The following is a 24,376-nucleotide window of genomic DNA, read 5'->3' as shown; positions in this document are numbered from 1 at the left end:
CTGGAATTGTTTAGATCACATCTGACTTTCCAATTTTAAAGTAACGGAAATGTTCACCAGGGTCTGTTAAATTTCGAAATGCTCACTTTTATTACGGACTCAATATTCTAGTGGAAAATGAACTGCTACTTTCACTTCACTCCGGTTACCATCACTTAGCGGCTGATATACCTATACAGAAGCTAGCCGAAATGTGCCCGCAGCAGCACCTATAAACATTATAAACATTCGATTGAAATTAATAGCCGAAAGAAATATTCCTCTGCAAGCATGCATGGTTGCAACCAGAGCAGTGCAATTAACACACTATTAATGATTTATTATTTGCGAACTGTAATGATCAGTACGGGAAATAATGCCGTAAAATTCCTAGAAATAGCATTTGAGTAGATGAAAGAGAAATGATCGATACCCGACACGTCGGTCGATTTTAGTACAAATATGATATTTATTTTGAAACGATGATTCTACAATTGATGAAGGGACGGTAAGGGAAAGTCCAGCGCCTCTGTGGTTCAAAGGTACACGGGTACCAGTGAGCGACACGCCCTGGCAGGTGTTGTGGGTTCAAATCCGGTTATAATCTCTGATTACAGCTTGGTTCGACCCATGCACCTTCCAGCATTGGACAAAAGATAGGAGTCACAACGACAACTTGTTAACCATAGCTACCTATTACCCCCCCCCCCCCCTTCCTTTCCACCCTTCCCCTTCATTCCCGAAAAAAATCCTTCTTCATTACTTTCCCTTACCGTCCCTTCATCAATTGTAGAATCATCGTTTCAAAATAAATATTAATATATGCCTGACCGCATTTCAAGGTCATGACTAAAGTCACGAGTTTGGACAAATATGATATTTGATCAGAATATAATATATATTACATTCCAAGTATTTGTTTTAAATATTAAACACAAGCAACATAACATCACAATAACAATCAAATAAAATAAATAAAATTAACTTTTTGCAAGTTGTGCTGTAAATTTTAATTTTGTAGTAATATATTTGAAACATGTATACCGTGGACCCCCGTTCATTTGACCGGTTTTAATCTGAACACTTTTTAATTTGAACTTCGTCGGGCAAATTAAAAATGGTTTAAATGTCATTACCAACATGACATCATTTGCTTTTGAAGACAATTTAAAAAAAAACGTGACTTGTTTGTATTGACTTAGCGTGTTAAATCTGTTCCACATTCCATTTTCCTAACGATTCTGATAAAAATTCGATTGGAGAACGAAATATTTGCTACTTGCAACTACAATCTACAAGTAACCCCGTTAGTTTGCGTGAGGAATCGTTCAGATTAGCGGGAGCCCACGATGTTTTCAATGAAAGGTTTTACACCAGATGGCTCCAGAATTCGGGTATGATATGGGGAAGGCAAATGAGGAAGCATCCAACACAGCTCCAGCCATCCCAAGCTCCTACCTACTGCCTCCACGTGGCCTTACCCGGTAATGCTCTATTGCGTAGCCAAGCTAGGAGGTGCGATGCTGGGAGGTTCCCGGCTGCCTGATCTCAAAACTACGGGTTTGGGTGACGACTGAACCACACGACCTTGATAGTAGGTAACATTAATATAAGTTATTTGAATTATTTGTTTCGTTTTAGCTTATGAAGCACCTCCGACTGTACAGTGAAAACTCTGACCGGAAAAAGTTTAAATAATGCTCATGCATACCAGAAGATAAAATTAAATTATAATAGTGAAAGCACTTATGGAAACTCAAATGATGCAACTCTATTCTATTCGGAGGACTGCTGGTGAGATTGTTCTATTTTTGCCCATAAACCTTCATATATTGTATACTAGCTGACCCGACAAACTTCGTATTGCCACAAATTAAACTGTGTTGTACATAAATCGTGAATCTCGGATGACCTTTGTCACAATCTTGAGTTTTGCAGGTTTCTGGGGAGTTAATGGGTGTTTTAATATACAAATTTTCCTCATATTAAATTAGAAAACAACTCCCCCCATTACTTAGCCTGATAAAATAAAGCGGATAGCTTTTAAATATTCCCCATCATTACAAACAATTTCACCGAATACCATTTAGCGGAACACCAATTTTCGGTTGACCATAACGCGGAATATAGAGTTTCGCAGAATACCATTTCGCGAAAAACCTTACGCGGGATGTACCATTTCACGGAAAATCTTTTCGTAGAAAGTACCATTTCGTAGGGGTGACCCAACTGAAGGAAAGTAACAGAGGTCAGTAGATCAAGGAAAATTAATAAACCTAGATAGAGGTGATCTCTACGGGGGGCTGCCCCCCGCAGTGGCCGGCGCTTCCGACTGCAGGTCACCGGCAACACTCGCGGCCTGTGGCCGTCTCGCGCTGAATTATCTAATGTTACTATTGATAGTTTTTGGTGGTGATGGTTATTGATTAATGTTTTATGAAAGAGTCTATAATTTCTCGAGTTCGATTAGTTTTTGAGTTACGCAAAAATTTCTGTTTTATTTGTATGAGTCCTTATCCCCCTACCACAGGGGTGAGTGGTCTCAAACCATCAATAAAAAAATTTCTGCCTCCAAAACCCCCCACATGCCTAATTTGGTTCCATTTGCTTGATTACTTCTCGAGTTATAAGGAAAATTGTATTTCATTCGTATGGGAGCCCCCTCTCCTAAAAAGAGAGAGGGGTCCTAATTCATCATAGAAAAAAATCATGCCTCCAAAAACACCCACATGCCACATATGGTTCCATGTGATTAATTAGTTCTCGAGTTTTGAGGAAATTTGTATTTCATTTGTATAGGAGCCCCCCTCCTGAAGCGGGAGAGGTTGCAATTCACTATAGAAAACATTCTTGTCTCCAAAAACACCCACATGTTATATTTTGTTTCATTTGTTTGATTAGTTCTCGAGTTTTGAGGAAATTTCATTTGTATGGGAGCCCCCCTATACAGGTAAGGGAGGTAAGGGGTCCTAATTCATCATAGAAAAAATTCATGCCTCCAAAGACACCCACATGCCAACTCAAGCAACAATGTGAGTTTTATTATACTCTTATGGTGGTCTTCAAGACCAATTTTGGTCTTAAATGCCATCATAAGAGTGTTATAAAACCCAAATTGTTACTTGGGAAATATGGTTCCATTTGATTAATTAATTCTCGAATTATGAGGAAACTTGTATTTCATTTCTATGGGAGCCCCCTCTCCTAAAGAGAGAGGGGTCCTAATTCACAATAGAAAAAAATCTTGTCTCTAAAAACACCCACATGTCAAATTTGGTTTCATTTGCTTGATTAGTTCTCGAGTTATGAGGAAATTTGTTTTTCATTTGTATGGGAGCTCCCTCCCCTAAAAAGGTAAGGGGTCTCAATTCATCATAGAAAAAATTCTTATCTCCAAAAACATTTGTGTTTCATTTGTATGGGAGCCCCCCTCTTAGTGGGGGAGGGGTTTCTAACCATCATAAGAATCTTCCCTGGCCCCAAAAACCCCTATATGCAAATTTTCACGCCGATCGGTTCAGTAGTTTTCGATTCTGTAAGAAACATGCGGGCAGACAGACAGAAATCCATTTTTATAGGCATAGATTTGTATGGGAGCCTCCCCTCTTAGTGGAGGGAAGGGTCTTTTGCCATCGAGAGAACCTTCTCTAGCCCCAAAAATCCCTACATGCAAATTTTCACGTTGATCAGTTCAATAGTTTTCGATTCTAAAAGGAACATAGGGACAGACAGACAGACAGAAATCCATTTTTATAGGTATAGAAGATTCATATAACACATATTTTATTACATTTCCATATACCATCTTTATAGTAGAGGGGAGGGAGCATCAGGGTATCGAATGAATCGAACACTGGATGAGGGATGTGGTAACCTGCACAAGTCATATAAGGTCGGAGAGGATTATGACGCGCTCTTCTAGCACACAAATCATCACGCAAGATAAGTTTGCATGGCGAAGTTATAGATACATAACCGGAAGTCTATTTTGGAAGGGGTGTCTTATATTCCCGTGGAATCATGTAAGCGACATTGCTTGTAGATCCACCCAACTCCTTTTGGTCCTTCACGAACAGCATTGGCATGAAATTTGCTAAGCAGATAAATTCGATTTTGCAGTAATTCTACTTGCATACAATGGGAAACCCTTGAGGTGATGGTGGCTACTCCCATACATGTACCCTATGTACAGGGAGGGAGGGTATTTTCAGCCCATTAAGCGGTAGCCTGAACAATATTCAGGAATTACGTTAAAACTATATTTATTCGAGACAAGATTTTTATACCAGCTGATAGAATAATATTGACTGAATATCGGCGTGTATTTTGGTCTTAATGGAACCCTGTTGAATTTGAGTTATAGTCGCGAGAAATGATGTAGTCGCTGCGGCTAAATTGGGCCCATTTTCTATAGTGGTGTCTGTGTTGTTTAAATTCGGCAGGCCGAAAAAACCTGCACAGGGATTACTGTATTTCAAAAACGGATCAATAGAGAGACCGATGGATAACGTGTCGGTATTGCCTACATACCGGCTCATTGAAGCTAACTAGTTTTGCAGTGACAACAACTTGCTGCTGGCGCTAGTGTATCATTGAATCGTTCATATACACTAGCATCAGAAGCAAGTGGTTGTCACTCAAATACTAGCTATTTCAACACGATAGAAGAGTTTCAGGCGCAACTGCCTCACATATTGGTAGTAGGGCAAATAGAGCACCATATGCTGAAATTAAAAGCAAAATGCTGCAAATTGCTAGTGAATGAAAATTGAAGGGGAATATTCACAGCTGTTTAGTTTCTAGAATAAGTAAACGTGATCATAATTGTGTGTTTTCCAAACCAACATCAAGATCGGATATGCGTAAGCGATTGCTTCTGTTGACTTAGCACCGACCATATATACAAAAATAACAGAAAAATCATTCAAAAACAATATATGAATGATACAAAAATGACATAAAATAATAAAATGAAGTAATATAAAAGTAACGCAATAATGAAAAATAAACACAAACAAGATCCAAAAATAACAATAAAAAATAAAATTACAGAAATGAAAATAAGAAATTGTCTCAAAATGATACAAACAAAACAATAAAATGTCCAAATATGATACAAAAATGGTTGGAAATGTTTCAAAAAAAGATAAAAATAATCAAATAATGAAATAGAAAAAATTAAAATAAACACAATAAGACACGAAAAAGTAAAACAAGACTTGTACATAAATAAAAAATGATACTTACATAATAAAAAAAAACCTAGAGACATAACAACGAAAATTACAAAAAAAAAAAATATTCAAAATTGGCACAAAATTATACAAAGCATAACACAAAAATGATGAAACATAATGTAATACATAATTTAATAATAAATAAATAGCACCACAAAGCAAAGTGACAGAAAATTGACACAGAGATGACACATAGTAAAGAATTGGTACAAAAGTGGTAAAAATGATACAAAAATAACAGAATAACGACTTAAAATTGATGAATAAATAAATAAATATTGCGATACCAGAAATAATGCAAATGTAAAAAGACATAAAAATATAAAAAACAAACATAAAAATGAATAAAGTAAAATAAGCGACAAATGAAAAATAATATTCTTAAAAGATACAGAAACGACACAAAATGATACAAGAAATAAATTTAAAAAATAACGCTACAACAAATTAAAACCAGATTGAACTATACTAGAACAATCGCGAAAACGAACCAAAAAATGACATCAAATGAAACAAGTAATGATAAATAACGCTGTAATAAAATAAAGGAAAATAATAAAACAAATCATAAGAAGCACCCAAAACGGCACAAAAATATAAAAAATACTAACGCGAAAATAATTTAAAACTGACACAAAAATCGTAATTTACAACGAGAAAACAGAAATAATGACAGAGAAATGATTCTTAATGTAACAAATATAATATTAATATGATACAAAAATTACACAAACCGGGGCAAAAATTATGCAAAGATGACAGAAAAAACACAAGAATATTCCCAAGTAATAAAAAATAAACATATAGGACTTAAACATTTTATACAAAATTAAACCGAACTGAATTTCACGGGAAAACACAGTGGCCAAATTTCACGCCTGAAAGCTATACCGAGAGCGGTTTACGAAACCGAGGTGTGTCGTGGTGGATGACTTACAAACCTCCGTAACAACGGTAGTTGAATTGCAAGAGCAATTGCTGTCTACGGGCTGATTTAAGGCGATCAATGCTGCATAAAGTAAGCACTTAAACGATGTTTGAACAAATGATGTTTAAACTACTTTAAGTTCTTCAAGCCAGCTCTCTCTCAAAACCTAATAAACAGGTTTTATAACGGATTTTTCTGCTAAACAATCCGCTTCGAAATAGCCACAAACATCAAACTGTTTTACGGCTGCTTAAAAGTGCTAAAGTGTAGAGTAGAAGCTTTCATTAGGCTCACAGCTTGCAAACTACTTTAAGGCTGCTTAAGGGTGTTAAAGTGGTTTTACACACTACTACCAAGTTTTCATTCAGCTCACAGCACACATACAGTCAGATTTCGGCAGCGGGGTGCTATCCCTATCTTAACGAACGGTGTTTGACAGTCGACTTAACGAAGCGCGCTATTGCAGAAAAAGTGCCCGCCTGACAGGTAAATTTGCTGCCAACATTGTCGAGTGAAACGTATGCAATGACTTGCGGTTTCTTTTTCGCATGTGCTGAGATGTTGGCGACAAAAGCATGACACCCATCGCAAGCCCCTAGATTTCGCAATTCGACAGCAAAACTATATGCCAGTTATCTACATTATCGACTGCTTCAGGTGAAAGGTATTCCCTCTGTCTGTTCTGCAGTTTCAGATGAGGAGGATCATACGGTGAGTGCTTATGGACCGAAAGATAGCGGGTTCAATTCCCGAAAAAAGACATGCCTTTTTAAAGCTTACTTATACGAATTAAAGTTTGGAAATTAAAAATATCGCATTCAACAATGTTCACGGCAAAATAAAAATGACGCGTTCCATTTTTTTTTAAATTTAAAAATAGTTTTTTTGGCTGCATAAAGGTTGATGAGAAGTTGATTAAGCGACTGGAACAGCATAGCAAAACTATTTCTTGTTCTAAAAACAGAATTGACAGCTTTACGCAAATCGACTATTTAAAAGCGCGAAAAAGCCTCTATTAAGTTTCATTGCAGCTTCGAAAGCAGCTATTAACCAATATTGCGAATCGAGCGAGAAGTCTGCCATGCCTGCTCACACGCGAAAGAGTATGAGAAAAATAGCATTCAACACTTACACCGCACAAGCACGCGTAAAAGAAATAACCGCCAATGCTGTGTGAGACATTTTGCTACACACACTCGCGCACACTCATCCTTACATCGTCTTCCTGCATAGCTTATTCCCGAGGCAAAATACTCGTGGGGATCAAATGCGCACTGGGATACAAATTTTGCATTACTTTTACTTCTTCTTTTTCTTCATCTTCGCCCCCGATTCCATTCACGGGTGGGAGCACGAGCCTAGCTGTATAGCTGTTAGCTAAACACATACACGCCAAAACTCATTGCAGTGCATGAAAAAAATAAGTGTGGGAGTTTTAAAGGCATGCTTACGCCGGGTTGTTCATTAGAATGAGTACGCATGTGTGAGAAAATTAGACCACACGAGTGCGGGTTTCGCAACACCGCCATTAACAAGTCCGAAGCTTGATAAAATCACCAGATTTCGATATTTAGGAGCTGAAAAAGGTTTTTATTTCTAAAACTAAACCGTAATTCAGCCACAGGTTGAATAAATTCCGCTATAAAAGCGTTTAAAATTAAAAATTAAAGTTAAAGCAATTTTGGTCCGATCAACTGATTTGTTGATTGACTTAAATGACAAATGAAAAGAGACGTAATCTTTCAAACCATCAAATATGTTATAATTACACATACATTTAATAAAATAATAAGACAATTCGTCAGCTTTCAAGCAGCTTAAATATATTAACAAACCAAATTATTGCATTATTTATTTCTGTTCTATTCTCAAAACAATCCAGTGTGGAAAGCATGTGTGTCGCCCTTTTATGTGGATTAAGGCGAACATAATTTTTAACCCACCGACGGACGCAACGGCGATGTGACCTGAATAATATGCATTCTAGCCCACTGATTTGCATAAACCATTAACCGATGCGGTTTTCTTCTCCGCCTTCACCGAATCTATCGGTAATTACCTAAAAGCTTTCAATTAGCGGAACCGTTTCTCCACCGAACCATTTTAGATTCTCCTTTCCTACTATTCCTGTTTCTTGACCACATACTAAAAAGTGTGAACGGCACCGGTCCTTGGCTCTACATAAATGCAACCGAATTTTCAAGCTTCACTTGGTTTTTTAGGATGTCTGATAAACATTTTTGCCATAAAAAATTCATTTTCCAATACAAAACTCATAAAAGTTTAATTTTATTCAAATTTCAATTAGTTTATATTAGAATCATTTACTCTGGCTCATGCATTAATCAGAGCACTCTAAAGCAAACCAATTATTAGCGGAATCAATGACATTTAATGATAAATGGAACGCTGCAGTTAAAAATTCATTCCTGGTGCAATGCAATCAGGATGCGCATTCATCGTGCGCTGCAGTCGTACTAATTGATAATAATTGAATAAACTTGTACATTCAAGTACAAACTATTCCGGATTTGATGCGGATGTAGTTTGAGCTTGGAAAGTGGTTTACCGCATGTATTTGCTAGAATCTATTGTTAGCTAGGTATAAATAGATAATTTGAAAAGGCGAATCGACCAGTTTTAAATTAATTGAAATGTTTATGGTTTACTTACGACTTCTAACGGGCAGCAAAATAAACGGTTCATTTAGATTTTCATGCACAAATAATTATTTGAACGAACGACAGGTGATATATAATCCGTAGACAGTTTTCATGTCTAACGCTCCGCCGAGTATTTCATCGAACATTTATGAGAACATTTGAATGCATGGTTAGAATGTTATTATGTTGTGTTCGAATTCGGTTATGACAGGCTCCCATTGTATCTAGGTTCAATTAGCGGATCCCCCAGCTTGGTTATAGGGGACGTTAACAAGCGATGATACCCAACCCTTATCTAATTTTCCACTTTTTCCCCTTTACGTCTTGTCCCACTCTGTGGGATACTGTAAACCCCTTTGATTGCATTATCAACTTTCTTCTACTTTTCGCTCCATCTATTGGAGGAAAGACTACCGTTATAAAAAATTAACTAATGCCTGGCCTCATTTTAAAGGTCAAGACAACAAAACATGTTGCTTTGTCCTAAAAATAAAGATCGTATAGAAACGATTTGATTAAAAACTGTAAATACCAAAAAGAATTACAACACTTGTCTTAATATAATCAGACTGGGTGTCTGAGATTTTGCGGGACTGTCGCGGATTTGGAAGGCTTATCGGGGATAACCAAGTGTTCCGGAAAGTGTCCCACATTGGTTGATGTTTCGTACCGTGACAGTTAAACTTTTGAAGATTTTTGTCACATAATTACCAAAAGTTATCACTAGAGAACCAGTTTTCTTTTCCCTTATTCATCTAGAAGTAATCTGGACTTTATTTTGGTCTGCTGGCAGGCTATTTCGTAAGTATTTGCTGCACATCAGAGATCTGCTGACTTTTTTATAAAGTAATATCATCGCCGAATAATTTATTTGTCTATACCTTCCCATGGAAGGAAAACATACAAAAAATGATTTAATTTTGCAATATCTGAAAATCTATCTGTATAATAATTCTGTAGTGTTGAGACGGCTTGAGACGCATATTTTAAATTGTATTTTTAACAACATGTTGAATATACCAGTGTATAGTGTAAGGCAGAGCAACGCCAACAAAATTATAAAAAAATCACATTTTCAAGCTTACATTACAGTCTGATAGGATATGTTGTAACTGTAAATAAATAAAGCTGGTTTATCATCTCCTGTACACATCAAAAGCAATCACCGTTCCATTAATCCCAACCTCAATAGCTTTAACGGAAAACTGATTTACATACTTCTTTATATTGCTTGCGGGGTTGCTTCGAGGATTACCATCCATCCATTGCAATCAATGCAATGATTCGATATCAATCCAACATACCCGAATGTCCCGATTGAAGTGTGTGACTGAAAGCATAGTAAATTCTCGTTCGTCATCATCATTGTCGTCGGATTGAAATATTCATTCAGAATTTGCGCTCTATCGTTCAAGACTGTCATTATCTTAATAACGATCGAACAACTACCTTGAGCTTGAGAAAATAACCACCGGTAGTTACTTGAACAATTTCCGGTTCATCGTCGCGAAACAGGATGGCAGAGCAGCAACAATGATTGTAGTACCTATACTATAACAGTATGACTATGACAGCGGAAAAACAGTAAAATTGGTTTTGTTTCCTTGCCTTTCGATTTTTTTATAAAAATGCAAAAATAGAACCCACGAGATTTTTGACGGTAGTTGAAGGCTTGAGGAAATTTTTCGAAATATTTTTTCTTGTTCATTTCCTAATCTTCTAAAGATAAGAATTTCACTTTGGTTTTTAATTCATTCTTGAGTTATACAGTGGTTTACCGAATTTATCTTACCCTCCGACAATTTTTGGTTGATATATTTGGAAAATAGACAAATTTGAAAATTTTGCATCACAGGTCTCAGTTTAATCATATTAGCCATAAACCATGACAGGGTACGGGAGGTTATTTCCAACCCATTAAGCGGTAGCCTGAACAATATTCAGGAATTGCGTTGAAACTATAATAATTCGAGACAAGATTTTTATACTAGTTGATAGAATAATATTTACTATATATCGGCATATATTTTGGTCTTAATAAAACGCTACTGAATTTGAGTTATATTTGCGAGAAATGATGAAGTCCCTGCGGCTAAATTGATCCCATTTTCTATAGTGGTGTGTGTGTTTTTTAAATCCGACCGGCCGAAATAGCCAGCACAAGGATTAAATGCTTTTCAAAAACAGATCAAAAAAGAAACCGATGGATAACGTGTCCATAATAGCCTATATACCGGCTCTTTGAAGATACAGCAGTCCCCCGAATAACGCGGTGGGTGGTGGTGTACGCCCATGGCGATTTCTTAGTTGTCAATTAACCAATAAAGTTGATTTTTGGTACATTGTTAGTATGTGACACAACTTAGTCAACTATCAGCTTGCTGCTGGCGCTAGTGTATCATTGAATCGTGCTTATACATTAGCACCAGAAGCAAGTGGTTGTCACTCAAATACTAGCTATGTCAACACGATGATCTTCGCTAGGTATGGCTATATTATGGGATAGCACTGGCAGCAAGGAACAAGTGGGTAAAGTAGATCAAGATTTGAAGGAAGGGTAAACTCCAACACACACAAGCGCGCATAAAATTTAACAAGCATATCGCTCACTCAATAGCGATTGTAGCAAAAGAAATGCAGTGCGGGTCATACAGCAAAAACCCGTGCGATATAACAATAGATCAACGATACTGGTCGCAGTGATGAGTCTACGCATGGAGAAAAAAACAAATAGCCGAAATCCAAATGGGGGACTTTCAACAACTGTCACAAAAGGCCGAAAGGCGCGAAAAGGCGAACTCCTATTTGACCACGCAGAAACCACCACCATTTAGGTGCATGTATTTTCCTAGGTTTACTGACTAGTAGGGGCTATCCTTTAGTCGAGTCTGAAGCGGCAGCGAGTAAGGACAGTATAGACCCAACACTTGGGCAGGACGAAGACCGCGAATATTTTCTATGACATTCGGCCATTCGTCATACGGCGTTTATGCACCCATTCGCGTTTTAGTTATTTGTGATTCCATTAGCCTTTTTTTTGTATGGGCTTATCACTTTGACCACAACATTATTGATCTATTGTAATTTTGCCCGGGTGTATGCTGTATTCTGCACTGCATTTCTGTGCTTTATCGTTATTGAGTAAACGATAAGCTTATATTTTTTTTATGCGTGCTTATGTGTTGAGGGTTTTACCCATGCTTCGATGCATGTCCTACTATACCAAACCTGTTTCGCCTCGTTATAGTTAGCACTGGTGAGTCCTCCTGAGGTTCAAAACCATTACCTCATTAGGTCCTCATACCAGTATACTAACCATAAGAAGCGTCTTCGGGATAATGTAGAACTCAGCATGAAGGAAGGATGATGAGGGGTCAGAGAATAAACCCATGTTAAAGTCACTTTGACATCGAATGGCCTGATTCTACTAAGATTTGAACCCACGACCATTCGCTTGTCAAAGCAGACTCGGTAAGCTTGCGGCTACAGAGCCCCCTCCCATTAGCCTTACTATACCATTTGTTATTTCGTCCATTTAAGTTTCGGCCATTCATGATTCGGCCATTTGTGTTTCGGCCAATCGTAGGTAATCCGATTTGCCCTATATGCAATGCTATTTTTAAACTAAAACGATTGGACCTTTTGCCAGCTAAGAGCAGATTGCCTAACTTCAATTCTGCCCAGCGTTGACAACCTTCCAGATTTGTCGGGATTTTCCAGACTTTTTGATGCCTAATCAGACAAAGTTTGAAAAGCGTCTTTTTCAAACATTGTGTTGAATTGGGCCAAATGATAGCGAGATTTTTTCCTGACATTTTTATTCCCGTTTTCCAGATTTTTGTAAAAACCAGTTGGCAACGCTGATTATGCCTACCATACATTATTATAGTTACTGTATATATAGTTCGGCGGATAGAAAATCGGGAGCCAAATAAACGTCAAAAGCGGAGCCAACAGCTTTTCAAAATCCAAAATGCAGGAGTAATGTTAAAAAAATACACTTTATTTTCATAGAACTAGTCATTTTCAACACCCGCCAGTGATTATTTTTCGTAAAAACCTGCACATTTCACCATAATTTCAAATTTAATTTCATAAATCAGGGATGCCAATTCGCCTGGTTTTCTATCCGCCGAACTATATATATAGTAAATATACATTATGCTTTCCGTACATTATATCTATCGTCCATTTTCAAGTAACAATTCCAAATTTCTGAACTTTCTGATGACCGCTATAAAACTGCTTTCTGACCAAGTGGCCCACTCTTCAGAATGTTTTCAGAACCTCTATAAGAATCAGGTTATAAGCTCAAGTAGTCTGCTGAAAGCAGTAATTAAGCCGGTTAAGCTTTCGCTGCTTGACAGCCATCGCCATAGTTTAATAAAGCTTTTCGCTTTTCGCTCTGGTAAAAGCTAAATAAGTTCGCCAGCTTTATCAACTTGAAAATACATCCGTGAGCAGCAAAGTTAAAGTTTTACTGTCAGATTATTCTGATCGATTTGGTTTAGATATAGCGACCATAATAAAAGATCCCATAGAATCTATACCTATAAAGAAGGATTTCTGTCTGTCTGTCCGTATGTTCCTTATAGAATCGAAAACTACTGAACCAATCGGCATGCAAATATGCATGTAGAGGTTTTTTGGGGCCAGGAAAGGTTTTAGTGATGGTTAGCAACCCCTCCCCCCACTAAGGGGGGGGCTCCCATACAAATGAAACACAAATTTCTGCATAACTCGACAACTAATCAAGCAAATAGAACAAAATTTGGTATGTAGGTGTTTTCGGTGACAAGAATTTATTCTATGGTAAATTGAGACCCCTCCCCTCTTTATAAGGGGAATTATAACTCCTCTCCTCTTTAAAAGGGGGGGCTTCCATACAAATTTCCTCATAACTCGAGAACTAATCAAGCAAATGGAACCAAATTTGGCATGTGAAGGTTTTCGAGGGCAAGAATATTTTCTATAGTAAATTAGGATCCCTCCCCACTTTAAGAGGTGGGGGCTTCTGTACCAAAGAAACACAATTTTCCTCATAACTCGAGAAGTAATTAAGCAAATGGAACCAAATTTGGCATGTGGGTGTTTTTGGAGACAAAAATTTTTTCTATGATGAATTGGGACCCCTTCCCGTTTTAGGAGGGGGGGATCCTATACACATGAAATACAAATTTCCTCATAACTGAAGAACTAATCAAGCAAATGGAACCAAATTTGGCATGTGAAAGTTTTCGAGGGCAAGAGTATTTTCTATGGTGACTAAGGACCCCTCCCCACTTTAAGAGGGGGGGCTCCTATACAAACGAAATACAAATTTCCTCATAACTCGAGAACTAATCAAGCAAATGGAACAAAATTTGGCACGTGGGTGTTTTTGGAGACAAAATTTTTTTCTATGATGAATTGGGACCCCTCCCCACTTTAGGAAGGGGGCTTCTATACAAATGAAATGCAAATTTTCTCATAACTCGAGAATTAATCAAGCAAATGGAACCAAATTTGGCATGTGAAAGTTTTCTAGGGCATGAAAATTTTCTATGGTGAATTAGAACCCCTCCCAACTTTAAGAGGGGGGGCTCCTATACAAACGAAATACAAATTTCCTCATAACTCGAGAACTAATCAAGCAAATAGAACCAAATTTGGCACGTGGGTGTTTTTGGAGACAAAAATTTTTTTTATGATGAATTGGGACCCCTTCCCACTTTAGGAGGGGGGGCTCCTATACAAATGAAATTCAAATTTCCTCATAACTCGAGAACTAATCAAGCAAAATGAACCAAATTTGGCATGTGGAGGTTTCTGGAGGCAAAAATATTTTCTATGGTGAATTAGGACCCCTCCCAACTTTAAGAGGGGGTGCTTCTACACAAATGAAATACAAATTTCCTCATAATTCGAGAACTAATCTAGCAAATGGCACCATATTTGGCATGTGGGTGTTTTTGGAGGCAACCATTTTTTCTATGATGAATTAGGACCCCTTACCTTTTTAAGAGGGAGGGGCTCTCATACAAACGAAATACAAATTTCCTCATAACTCTAGAACTAATCAAGCAAATGGAACCAAATTTATCATGTGGGTGTTTTTGTAGGCAAGAATATTTTCTATGATATATTTTCTATGGATTTCCCCATTTTAAGAAGGGAGGGGGGGGTCTCCTATACAAATGAAAAACAAATTTCCTCATAACTCGAGAACTAATCAAGCAAATGGAACCAAATTTGACATGTAAGTGGTTTTGGACGCAAGATTTTTTTCTATGGTGAATTGAGACCCCTCTCTTCTTTAGAAAGCGAGTTATGGCCCATCTCCCCTTTAAGAGGGTGGGCTTCCATACAAACGAAATGCAAATTTCCTCTTATCTCGAGAACTAATCAATCAAATGGAATCAAATTTGGCATGTGGGAGTTTTAGATGGCAGAAATTTTTTCTTTGGTGAATTACGACCCCTTCCCCTTTTAAGAGGGGAGCTCCCATACAAATGAAATTCAAATTTCCTTATAACTTGAGAACTAATCAAGCAAATGGAACCAAATTTGGCATGTGGGAGATTTTGGAGTTTTGAATTTATTTTACGATAGTTAAAGACCTCTCACCCCTGTGGTAGGGGGATATGGACTCTCATACAAATAAAACAGAAATTTTTGCGAAACTCAAAAACTAATCGAACTCGAGAAATTCGAGATTCTTCCATAAAACATTAGTCAATACAAGACCACAAAAACTATCTATAGTAACACTAGATCATTCAGGACGAGACGGTCGCGAGTGTTGCCGGTGACCCGCCGTCGGAAGCGCCGGCCACTGGGGGCTTGCAAAACTCGAGATTGTGACAAAGATCATCCGAGATTCATGATTTATGTACAACACAGGTTAATTTGTGGCAATACGAAGTTTGTCGGGTCAGCTAGTATTCGATAAATTTCAATTTCGTTGGCTTACAGCATGTGCGCATTTAATTTTATCGTGCATATTGATATGATAGATGGGAAAAATCAACGCGCCACTGAAATTTTGCAATTTTCGAAAACTGGTTGTTTTAACGAAATAAATATATTGAGTTAGTCAATCTTAATTTGCAGCAAAATCACTTTAGTTGCTACCTGTGACAGGAAAACCGACTGATAATAATTTTCTTTCAAGCATAACACTTTGCTTTGATCATTTTTTGTTTGCGAGCTAAAACAAAATACTAGAATATGGCAATATGGCTTCGCATAAAAAATGATTTTGGTGCTGAACTTTAGTATTCTTCATAACAGCAGCAAAAAAAATTGTTTGGTCAGGGTGTTACCTTTTAATGGCTCTATAAAACTAACAGATTTATTGCGGTTTGACAAGCAACCGCGATAAGATCAATTTTGATTGGTGCGCTATTTCGTATTGCAACGCCACTCTTACGGTAAGTTTATAAGAGACGTGGTGCAGCCAACAAGTTTCAACGTGGTAATATAAGTAACCACAATAAATTTACTTTATTAACAGTTTTGTTATGGTTTTCTAGCTAGCTATAAGTGTGTTTATTCTCGTATCTCTTGGTATTGCGCAATACCACAATAAAACCAGAGGTAATGAGTAATATCGCAATAAAACTTTTATAAAATTCAAGTAAAACCAAGTGGCTTTAGATTTGTTACTTGGGTTATGCCTACCGTTCATTAGGCCATTGCAAATTATTTTGAAAGTTTTTGTCCCCCCGGTTGGCCTCCCAGTTGGCCTCGAGGTAAGACGCTAGTCTAATAAGCCAGTCGTCGTATGTTCGAATCTCGGCTGGGAGATGCTGTTAGAGTCAGTAGGATCGTAGTACTGACCCCGCACTGTCCTGTATTCTAACAGCTGGTTGCAAAAAAACAGAAGGTCAAATTTCGATAACGGAATTAGCACCCAGGCTTTTTGTCCTCCCGCCCTTCAAAATTGGTTAAACTTAAGCAAAAATTTGTTGTATAAAATCTATTATTTGTGGGTTTTACAGCCTAACGAACTCGAAAAAAGAGTTTACAGAGTGTTAACGCTTCCAGTACGAAACGATAGTGGAAGTACAAATAATGTAATTTTCGAAAATCGGCAAAAAAATTTTTTGTTTAATTTTGACTCTATTTTGGAAGATTTTTGCATGGAAAATAATAACGTTTGTATGAAGAGCAAGAATAGATTCGGGTTTCACGATTAATCTTCAAGTAAGAATGGTCAAAAATCTTAATTTTTTTGCGTGATTAAAAAAAATTCTTTGTTTTTTTCGCCCCCTCCCTTCAGTTGCCCAGTATCCGAAGGATCAAAAAATATTTGTAATGGCCTTATGCTTGTCTTCCATTATGCCAGATGTCCGTTATGCCTAGCGCAAATATAATATTCGGCCATTTGTGATTCAGTCATCAAATCTATTATGTCATTTATTATTTCGACCTTTTGTATTTCGGCCATTCGTAATTCCACCATTTGTGTTTTGGGGGCCATCCATAGGTGCTCCAAAAACGATGTTTTACATTATTTTTTTAATAATTAAAAATAGCGCACGTATAACTTGAAACATTGGGCCAAATAAACTTGTGTAATATTTTTGAATCATTTTGTTGCCATTTTTTAACGTTTTTGTGTCACATTTTTCACTCAGTTTCAGTCAGTTATTTTCACTTTCTTATGACGAACGAAAATTAAATGAACTGGGAATAAACAAGGGGGAACTGGCAATGAAGAGCATTTGTTGCTTCAGCAGCACATTCCTCACAATCGTGTCCGAGATTTACTTACTAGTAAATTATTTTTTATGCATAATTTTTCCAGTTCATTTTGTTTTCGTTCTTTACAAAAGTACGTTTACTCCTTCCATGCGTGTGTTTATTTCTGTACTTTTTGAGTTTTATTGTTTTATAATCGTGTTATTTTTGTATACTTCATTTCATAACATTTTGTGCCATGTTTGAACAGTATTTGTAACGTTTTGGAGTAATTTCTCTATTACTTTTGTATCGTTTTAATACCTTTCTTTCTATCATTCATTGTATCATTTATATGTCACTAGCTGATCCGACAAACTTCGTACTGCCACAAATTAACCTGTGTTGTACATAAATCATGAATCTCGGATGATCTTTGTCACAATCTCGAGTTTTGCAAGCCCCCCAGTGAGCGGCGCTTCCGACGGCGGGTCACCGGCAACACTCGCGATCGTCTCGTCCTGAATGATCTAGTGTTACTATAGATAGTTTTTGTGGTCCTGTATTGACAAATGTTTTATGGAAGAGTCTCGAATTTCTCGAGTTCGATTAGTTTTTGAGTTTCGCAAAAATTTCTGTTTTATTTGTATGAGAGTCCATATCCCCCTACCACTGGGGAGAGGTCTCTAACTATCGTAAAATAAATTCAAGACTCCAAAATCTCCTACATGCCAAATTTGGTTCCATTTGCTTGATTAGTTCTCAAGTTATAAGGAAATTTGTATTTCATTTGTATGGGAGCTCCCCTCTTAAAAGGGGAAGGGGTCGTAATTCACCATAGAAAAAATTTCTGCCATCTAAAACTCTCACATGCCAAATTTGGTTCCATTTGATTGATTAGTTCTCGAGATAAGAGGAAATTTGTTCCCTCTTAAAGTGGGGAAATCCATAGAAAATATACCATAGAAAATATTCTTGCCTACAAAAACACCCACATGATAAATTTGGTTCCATTTGCTTGATTAGTTCTAGAGTTATGAGGAAATTTGGATTTCGTTTGTATGAGAGCCCCCCCCCGCTCTTAAAAAGGTAAGGGGTCCTAATTCATCATAGAAAAAATGGTTGCCTCCAAAAACACCCACATGCCAAATATGGTTCCATTTGCTTGATTAGTTCTCGAATTATGAGGAAATTTGTATTTCATTTGTGTAGAAGCACCCCCTCTTAAAGTTGGGAGGGGTCCTAATTCACCATAGAAAATATTTTTGCCTCCAGAAACCTCCATATGCCAAATTTGGTTCTATTTGCTTGATTAGTTCTCGAGTTATGAGGAAATTTGAATTTCATTTGTATAGGAGCCCCCCTCTTAAAGTTGGGAGGGGTCCTAATTCACCATAGAAAATATTCTTGCCCTCGAAAACTTTCACATGCCAAATTTGGTTTCATTTGCTTGATTAGCTCTCGAGTTATGAGAAAATTTGTATTTCATTTGTATAGGAGCCCCCCCTCCTAAAGTGAGGAGGGGTCCCAGTTCATCATAGAAAAAATTTTTGTCTCCAAAAACACCCACATGTCAAATTTGGTTCCATTTGCTTGATTATTTCTCGAGTTATGAGGAAATTTGTGTTTTGTTTGTATAGGAGCCCCCCCCTTTTAAAGTGGGGAGGAGTTCTAATTCACCATAGAAAATATTCATGCCCTAGAAAACTTTCACATGCCAAATTTGGTTCCATTTGCTTGATTAATTCTCGAGTTATGAGGAAATTTGCATTTCATTTGTATAGGATCCCCCCTTCCTAAAGTGGGGAGGGGTCCTAATTCATCATAGAAAAAAATTTTGTCTTCGAAAACACCCACGTGCCCAATTTTGTTCCATTTGCTCGATTAGTTCTCGAGTTATGAGGAAATTTGTATTTCGTTTGTATAGGAGCCCCCCCTCTTAAAGTGGGGAGGGGTCCTTATTCACAAAAGAAAATATTTTTGCCCTCGAAAACTTTTACATGCCAAATTTTGTTCCATTTGCTTGATTAGTTCTTCAGTTATGAGAAAATTTGTATTTCATGTGTATAGGATCCCCCCTCCTAAAACGGGGAGGGGTTCCAATTCATCATAGAAAAAATTTTTGTCTCCAAAAACACCCACATGCCAAATTTGGTTCCATTTGCTTGATTAGTTCTCGAGTTATGAGGAAATTTGTATGGAAGCCCCCCTTTTAAAGAGGAGAGGAGTTATAATTCCCCTTATAAAAAGGGGAGGGGTCTCAATTTACCGTAGAATAAATTCTTGTCACCGAAAACACCCACATGCCAAATTTTGTTCTATTTGCTTGATTAGTTGTCGAATTATGCAGAAATTTGTGTTTCATTTGAATGGGAGCCCCCCCCCCCTCTTAGTGGGGGGAGGGGTTTCTAACCATCACTAAAACCTTTCCTGGCCCCGAAAAACCTCTACATGCATATTTTCATGCCGATTGGTTCAGTAGTTTTCGATTCTATAAGGAACATACGGACAGACAGACAGACAGACAGACAGATAGAAATCCTTCTTTATAGGTATAGATTTGTGTCTCGTTATTGTATAATTTGTATGCTACTAGCGTGTCATTAAATTTTTTAATGTCAGTATCGACCTACTTGGTCGATTATTTTTTTGCTATTTTCGCATTGTTTTTGTATTATTTTTATGTTAATTTGCCGAATGTTTATTTACTGAGCGTTTTGGCTTTTTGAAATGAGCAAGAAAATCGGAAAATTCGCATGGTCAACGTGGGCCTATGTTAGGCAGGCTTTTAATACAGTGATTAATATGTATAGCATAAAAATAAAAAAAATATTTTAGAAATGGAGGTCTGATACAAAGAATGATTGATTGGATGAACTGGAAAATTTCGATGTAAACGATTATGATGCAACTCTGTATGAAACTGTGGAAAGGCGACAATCAACCGAAAAATGAGAAATATAGATAGAAGGTAAACACACGTTTGTGGACGAACGTTTGGACAACCAATAAATTCAAACTCTCAGAAAACGTAAGACAAAAATTAATTTTTTAAAGTGTTGCCTGAGAGCTAATATTCGCTTAACTTTTCTGAACAATTATCTTTTCAGAGAGTTAACTTTTCCGAGAGTCCACTGAATTTTGGCGTGACCCCTACCTTCCCGTAATACACAGACCTACGTCAAAACATTGCAGATTGAACCCTACAGGGATGAAGTAACAGTTGAAAAGCAATCTGATGTATGTATGTAAATCATATCGATGTATCAACAGTTGTGATTAACTTTGTCTGTTATTTATGCATCGAAATGCCAGTACATTCCCAAGAATAAGGGTCCTCCGCCTCAGACTGACTGCCACCCTCATCCCACCTCCAAAGTGGGATACCTTAGCTTGTTGCAATCTTTGTTATTATATTTGACCTTATAGACTGGCGAGACACGATTTCTGAGTCTGCTTCCCTATGCTTCAGCCAGCAGAGCATACATTTATTTTCACGCCGCCGTATGTCGTCCTTGTTTTCACATTTCGTTTATTTTTAACACGAAAACTCGTCGTCGCACACGTAAGCCAAATGAACCTGAGATTCGATTTCACACTCCAACACACTTCTCTAACACAACGGACACGTCGGAAGCATAAAAGTCAACACAGCAGCGGAGACAAACGTCAGCCAGCAGAAGCAAGTAAGGAACTAACGAGAAAAATATAACCTGACTAACTGCAAGTATGTACATACATAGCGAAAACGGGAAAACTGATCAATAAACCCGTCCCCTCGTGTTATCAGCAGCAGCCACCGACCGTCGTCGCTGCAAGGGTAGACTGTCGTCCTTCCCCGTGCTTGTCACGCTGGCTGTCGTCTGTCATGGGCTGCCAATAGAAACCACACACCAGCACCAGCACCAGCGCTAGCGTGAAGGCAGGATTGCCGTACGAAAATCAATTCGCTTGCCTGTTTTCGATTGTAGACTTGGAGAAAAACTTTTCCTTCTTTTGATGTAAATCAGCTACGATGACACTTTTCACCAACACTTTCTTCTTCGTCTTTCTCAAACTTTCAGCCTATCAGAGCGAGAAAATATTTGACACTGGTAGAATTCAGATCACCATAAATAGAATAAAAAGGAGTAGAAAGTTTTCCGTCTTTCGTTTTTTCTGTTTTAGCACATTTTCACTGCGGTTTTGCTACTTAAATATCATCTCACTTTTTATTTTTGGTAGCAGCTCTCTCGGCGCCAGAGCGCTTCCGACGACAGACAGCAGGGAAGGTACACACACGAGATCACCAGTCCGCAGCCAGTCAGTGACTGACTAAGGTCGGAAAATCTAGTATATTTATGCTGCGTAGCTGAGAAAACTGATGGTTAAGAATGATGACTGCATGAGAACTGAAACAGAAAAGTGCATTCCACCTCACCGACGACTGTCGGTCGTCGGTCGTCACTCGTTGACAGTGGACTAGTGAGCTAGTGAGCTAGCCTGAGTGGCGAAAGTGAACTGCAGCACGACAGATATTTTGCTTAATGCTTTAGGGGGTAGAACGGGCGATAGGAAAACATTGGTGTAAATTGTGCTGAGCATTGCAGCAGCATAGTGAGTGAGTGTGTGCGTTTTCGAACCGAACTGAGGAGAGCAAAGCAGCTGTCAGTGGTGTCTTGTAGAGTGCGCCTGCGTGAGGTTGTGATTTTTCATGTGAGCCATAGAGGGTACTGCAATGATGCGAAAACAGCGCCAATGGAATCGTGCGGTCAAGTTTATAACCGTCTATAACTGCGGTGAATGAAAACTGAGAGATTTTGTAAATCCAGAAATTTCTAGAAATTGATTGAAAAAAAAACCGAATAAAACAACACAAAATCTCTAGGTGTTTTGAAAACTGAAATAAATAAAATGGAACGTCGAAGATAAAATTGGTATTATTACAACGATGATAAAATATGCTTAAACATATTTAAAATCAAAAAAAGATTCACATGGAATTCAGATAATGAATACCTGTGAATAAAAATATGGATCTTTGTTTTGTTAAAAAGGAATATAAGGCAGTAAAGGATGTTATTTTATATTTTTTGTACTAATTTTTATTGTCATCCATAAATAAATAAATATTAAATATTCACATCCTCGCTAATCACTACTCAATTCAGTCTTCGTTCTCAGTTCAGATTGCGAACCTCATTCAGTGCTTCCGTCAGGTGAGGGAACTCGTCCAGGATGTTCATCTTACGGTTGGACTTGTGCGTCAGTATGGTGAATGTACGACCGGAAGCCAGCGTTATGATGAGCGAGTTGTACCCATAGCCGTCCAGCAGGTCATGCTTCGTGTAGTAGGTGTCTCCCGTTTGGAAGGAGAAATTATCCGTGGCGTACCGTGAAATGCCTTCCACTGCGCGACCGATCGAGTCGATGTACGGTCCGAAACGATCCGCCAGCCATTGTTCGATAATCGGTTGGAACATGCGACCTGTGGGAGGTTTGAGTTTAGGAAAATTTTCACGATTGGTCGGATTAATCGGATCGATACTCACCAATTGGTGTTAGTACAACTTTTAACACTGGCATAACGGTATCATAACGAATCAACGCAGTGCTAGCGCCATCGTCAGTCGGATCAACCTCTGCTACAGCTGTGGAGTTCTCAGCGTCGTCACTAGACATGGCCCTCGACTCAGTTGGGTCTGAACTAAAGTAATCCAGTAGCGGAAGTGAGCTGCTTGCGTGGATGTAGATGGCCAACCACACACAGATGTACACTAGCCTTTTAGAGTTCTATAAGAAATCAATTAATCACAATTAAAATAAAAATCATGTTTATTAACATTGATTGCAATCTAGAATACCATTTTGAAAAAAAAAGTTATCGTCACAAACGCTTGCGATCCGATTCCTTTCACCGCTTCTCAAGAACTAGTGCACATTTGGGACAGACTAGCTCGGTGACATTGCATTTGCAATTACCTTTCGTACGCATTTCATTCTACTTTCTTTGTTGCTGTTGGTTACCTGAAAATCGGAATGTATTTCCCCGTTGAGTGAATGACGTTTATCACTCTAGCTTGTCGATCAGCATGCATACCATCACAATTATTAATGACAGTGGAAAAACGAAGATCAATGTGACCTTTAGAGTTGGAAATTTCAGTAATGCTATTAAAGGCTTCTATCGATCGTTGTTTTGACAGAGTGTGGCTACAACAATTCACATCAATTAATAATTATGTAGGTACTTAAATCCGTTGAGTAGTTTGATGCTTTACTGCCGACTCAGAAAGCACAAGCGAGGAGACCTTCAATTCGATAATTTGTTTAGTTTCCTCAGTTATTGTAGCATTAATTTTTTTCCAATTCTCGCCTTGAGAGACATAATTACATCGGATGAATGTAAGTTTTTGTTTGATTTCTCGAGTGGAAAATATTTTTAAATTAGTTACACATTCTGTTCATTCTTCATGGTACATTCTAATTAAAAGTGTACAAACTGGAACTGACGAACAAAACAAAAGTTTTTCAAAAAACTTGCGTGAGATAGAACATTCCGGAGTTTTCTGAAGTTTTCTGAAGTTTTCTGTCACCACCGTGCAATTTTCGAGCAAACTGATTTGAGGAGCTGACACTATTGGATTTTGATGAGAGTACTGTTGGCTAGACTGACCCCCACCAAGGGTGCTAGCTCTAGGAAGCGCCAAAAGTAAATTACTCGAGTATAGCGAAGTACTGGATATAAATAGGGAGTTATACGAACCGTTTATGACAGTCTAATTCAAAACATTAAACTCCGAAGGAACACTGATTTAAGAAACGAGGGGGCGCCAAATTGGGTCTTCGCCAAGGCCACCACAATGTTACGCTACGATGCTCTTGAACCAGGTATTGAATCTGATTCAAAATCTAATAAAACCCAA

The 24,376-nt window shown here is 37.8% G+C and overlaps 2 protein-coding genes across 2 annotated transcripts in view; both read right to left on the bottom strand.

Moving 5' to 3' along the window:
- Nucleotides 1-21,041, bottom strand: part of LOC128741774 (MAGUK p55 subfamily member 7) — a 57,428-nt gene extending 36,387 nt beyond the window's left edge. Inside the window, exon 1 of the mRNA XM_053837805.1 lies at nucleotides 20,894-21,041. The gene's annotated coding sequence lies outside the window, so the exon portion shown is untranslated. The remainder of the gene's footprint in view (nucleotides 1-20,893) is intronic.
- Nucleotides 21,042-22,630: 1,589 nt separating this feature from the next.
- LOC128740583 (uncharacterized) lies at nucleotides 22,631-23,450 on the bottom strand. The gene is made up of 3 exons (XM_053836142.1): nucleotides 23,433-23,450; nucleotides 23,003-23,243; nucleotides 22,631-22,938 (listed from the first exon to the last, which is right to left on the bottom strand). The coding sequence occupies exons 1-3, from the start codon at nucleotides 23,448-23,450 to the stop codon at nucleotides 22,631-22,633; spliced, it is 567 nt and encodes a 188-aa protein (XP_053692117.1).
- Nucleotides 23,451-24,376: the final 926 nt, after the last annotated feature.

The sequence above is a fragment of the Sabethes cyaneus genome, chromosome 3 (assembly GCF_943734655.1).
Source record: "Sabethes cyaneus chromosome 3, idSabCyanKW18_F2, whole genome shotgun sequence".
NCBI classification, from domain to species: domain Eukaryota; kingdom Metazoa; phylum Arthropoda; class Insecta; order Diptera; family Culicidae; genus Sabethes; species Sabethes cyaneus.
Note: the sequence above shows the minus strand (reverse complement) of the source record. Positions and strands in the feature narration are given on the sequence as shown.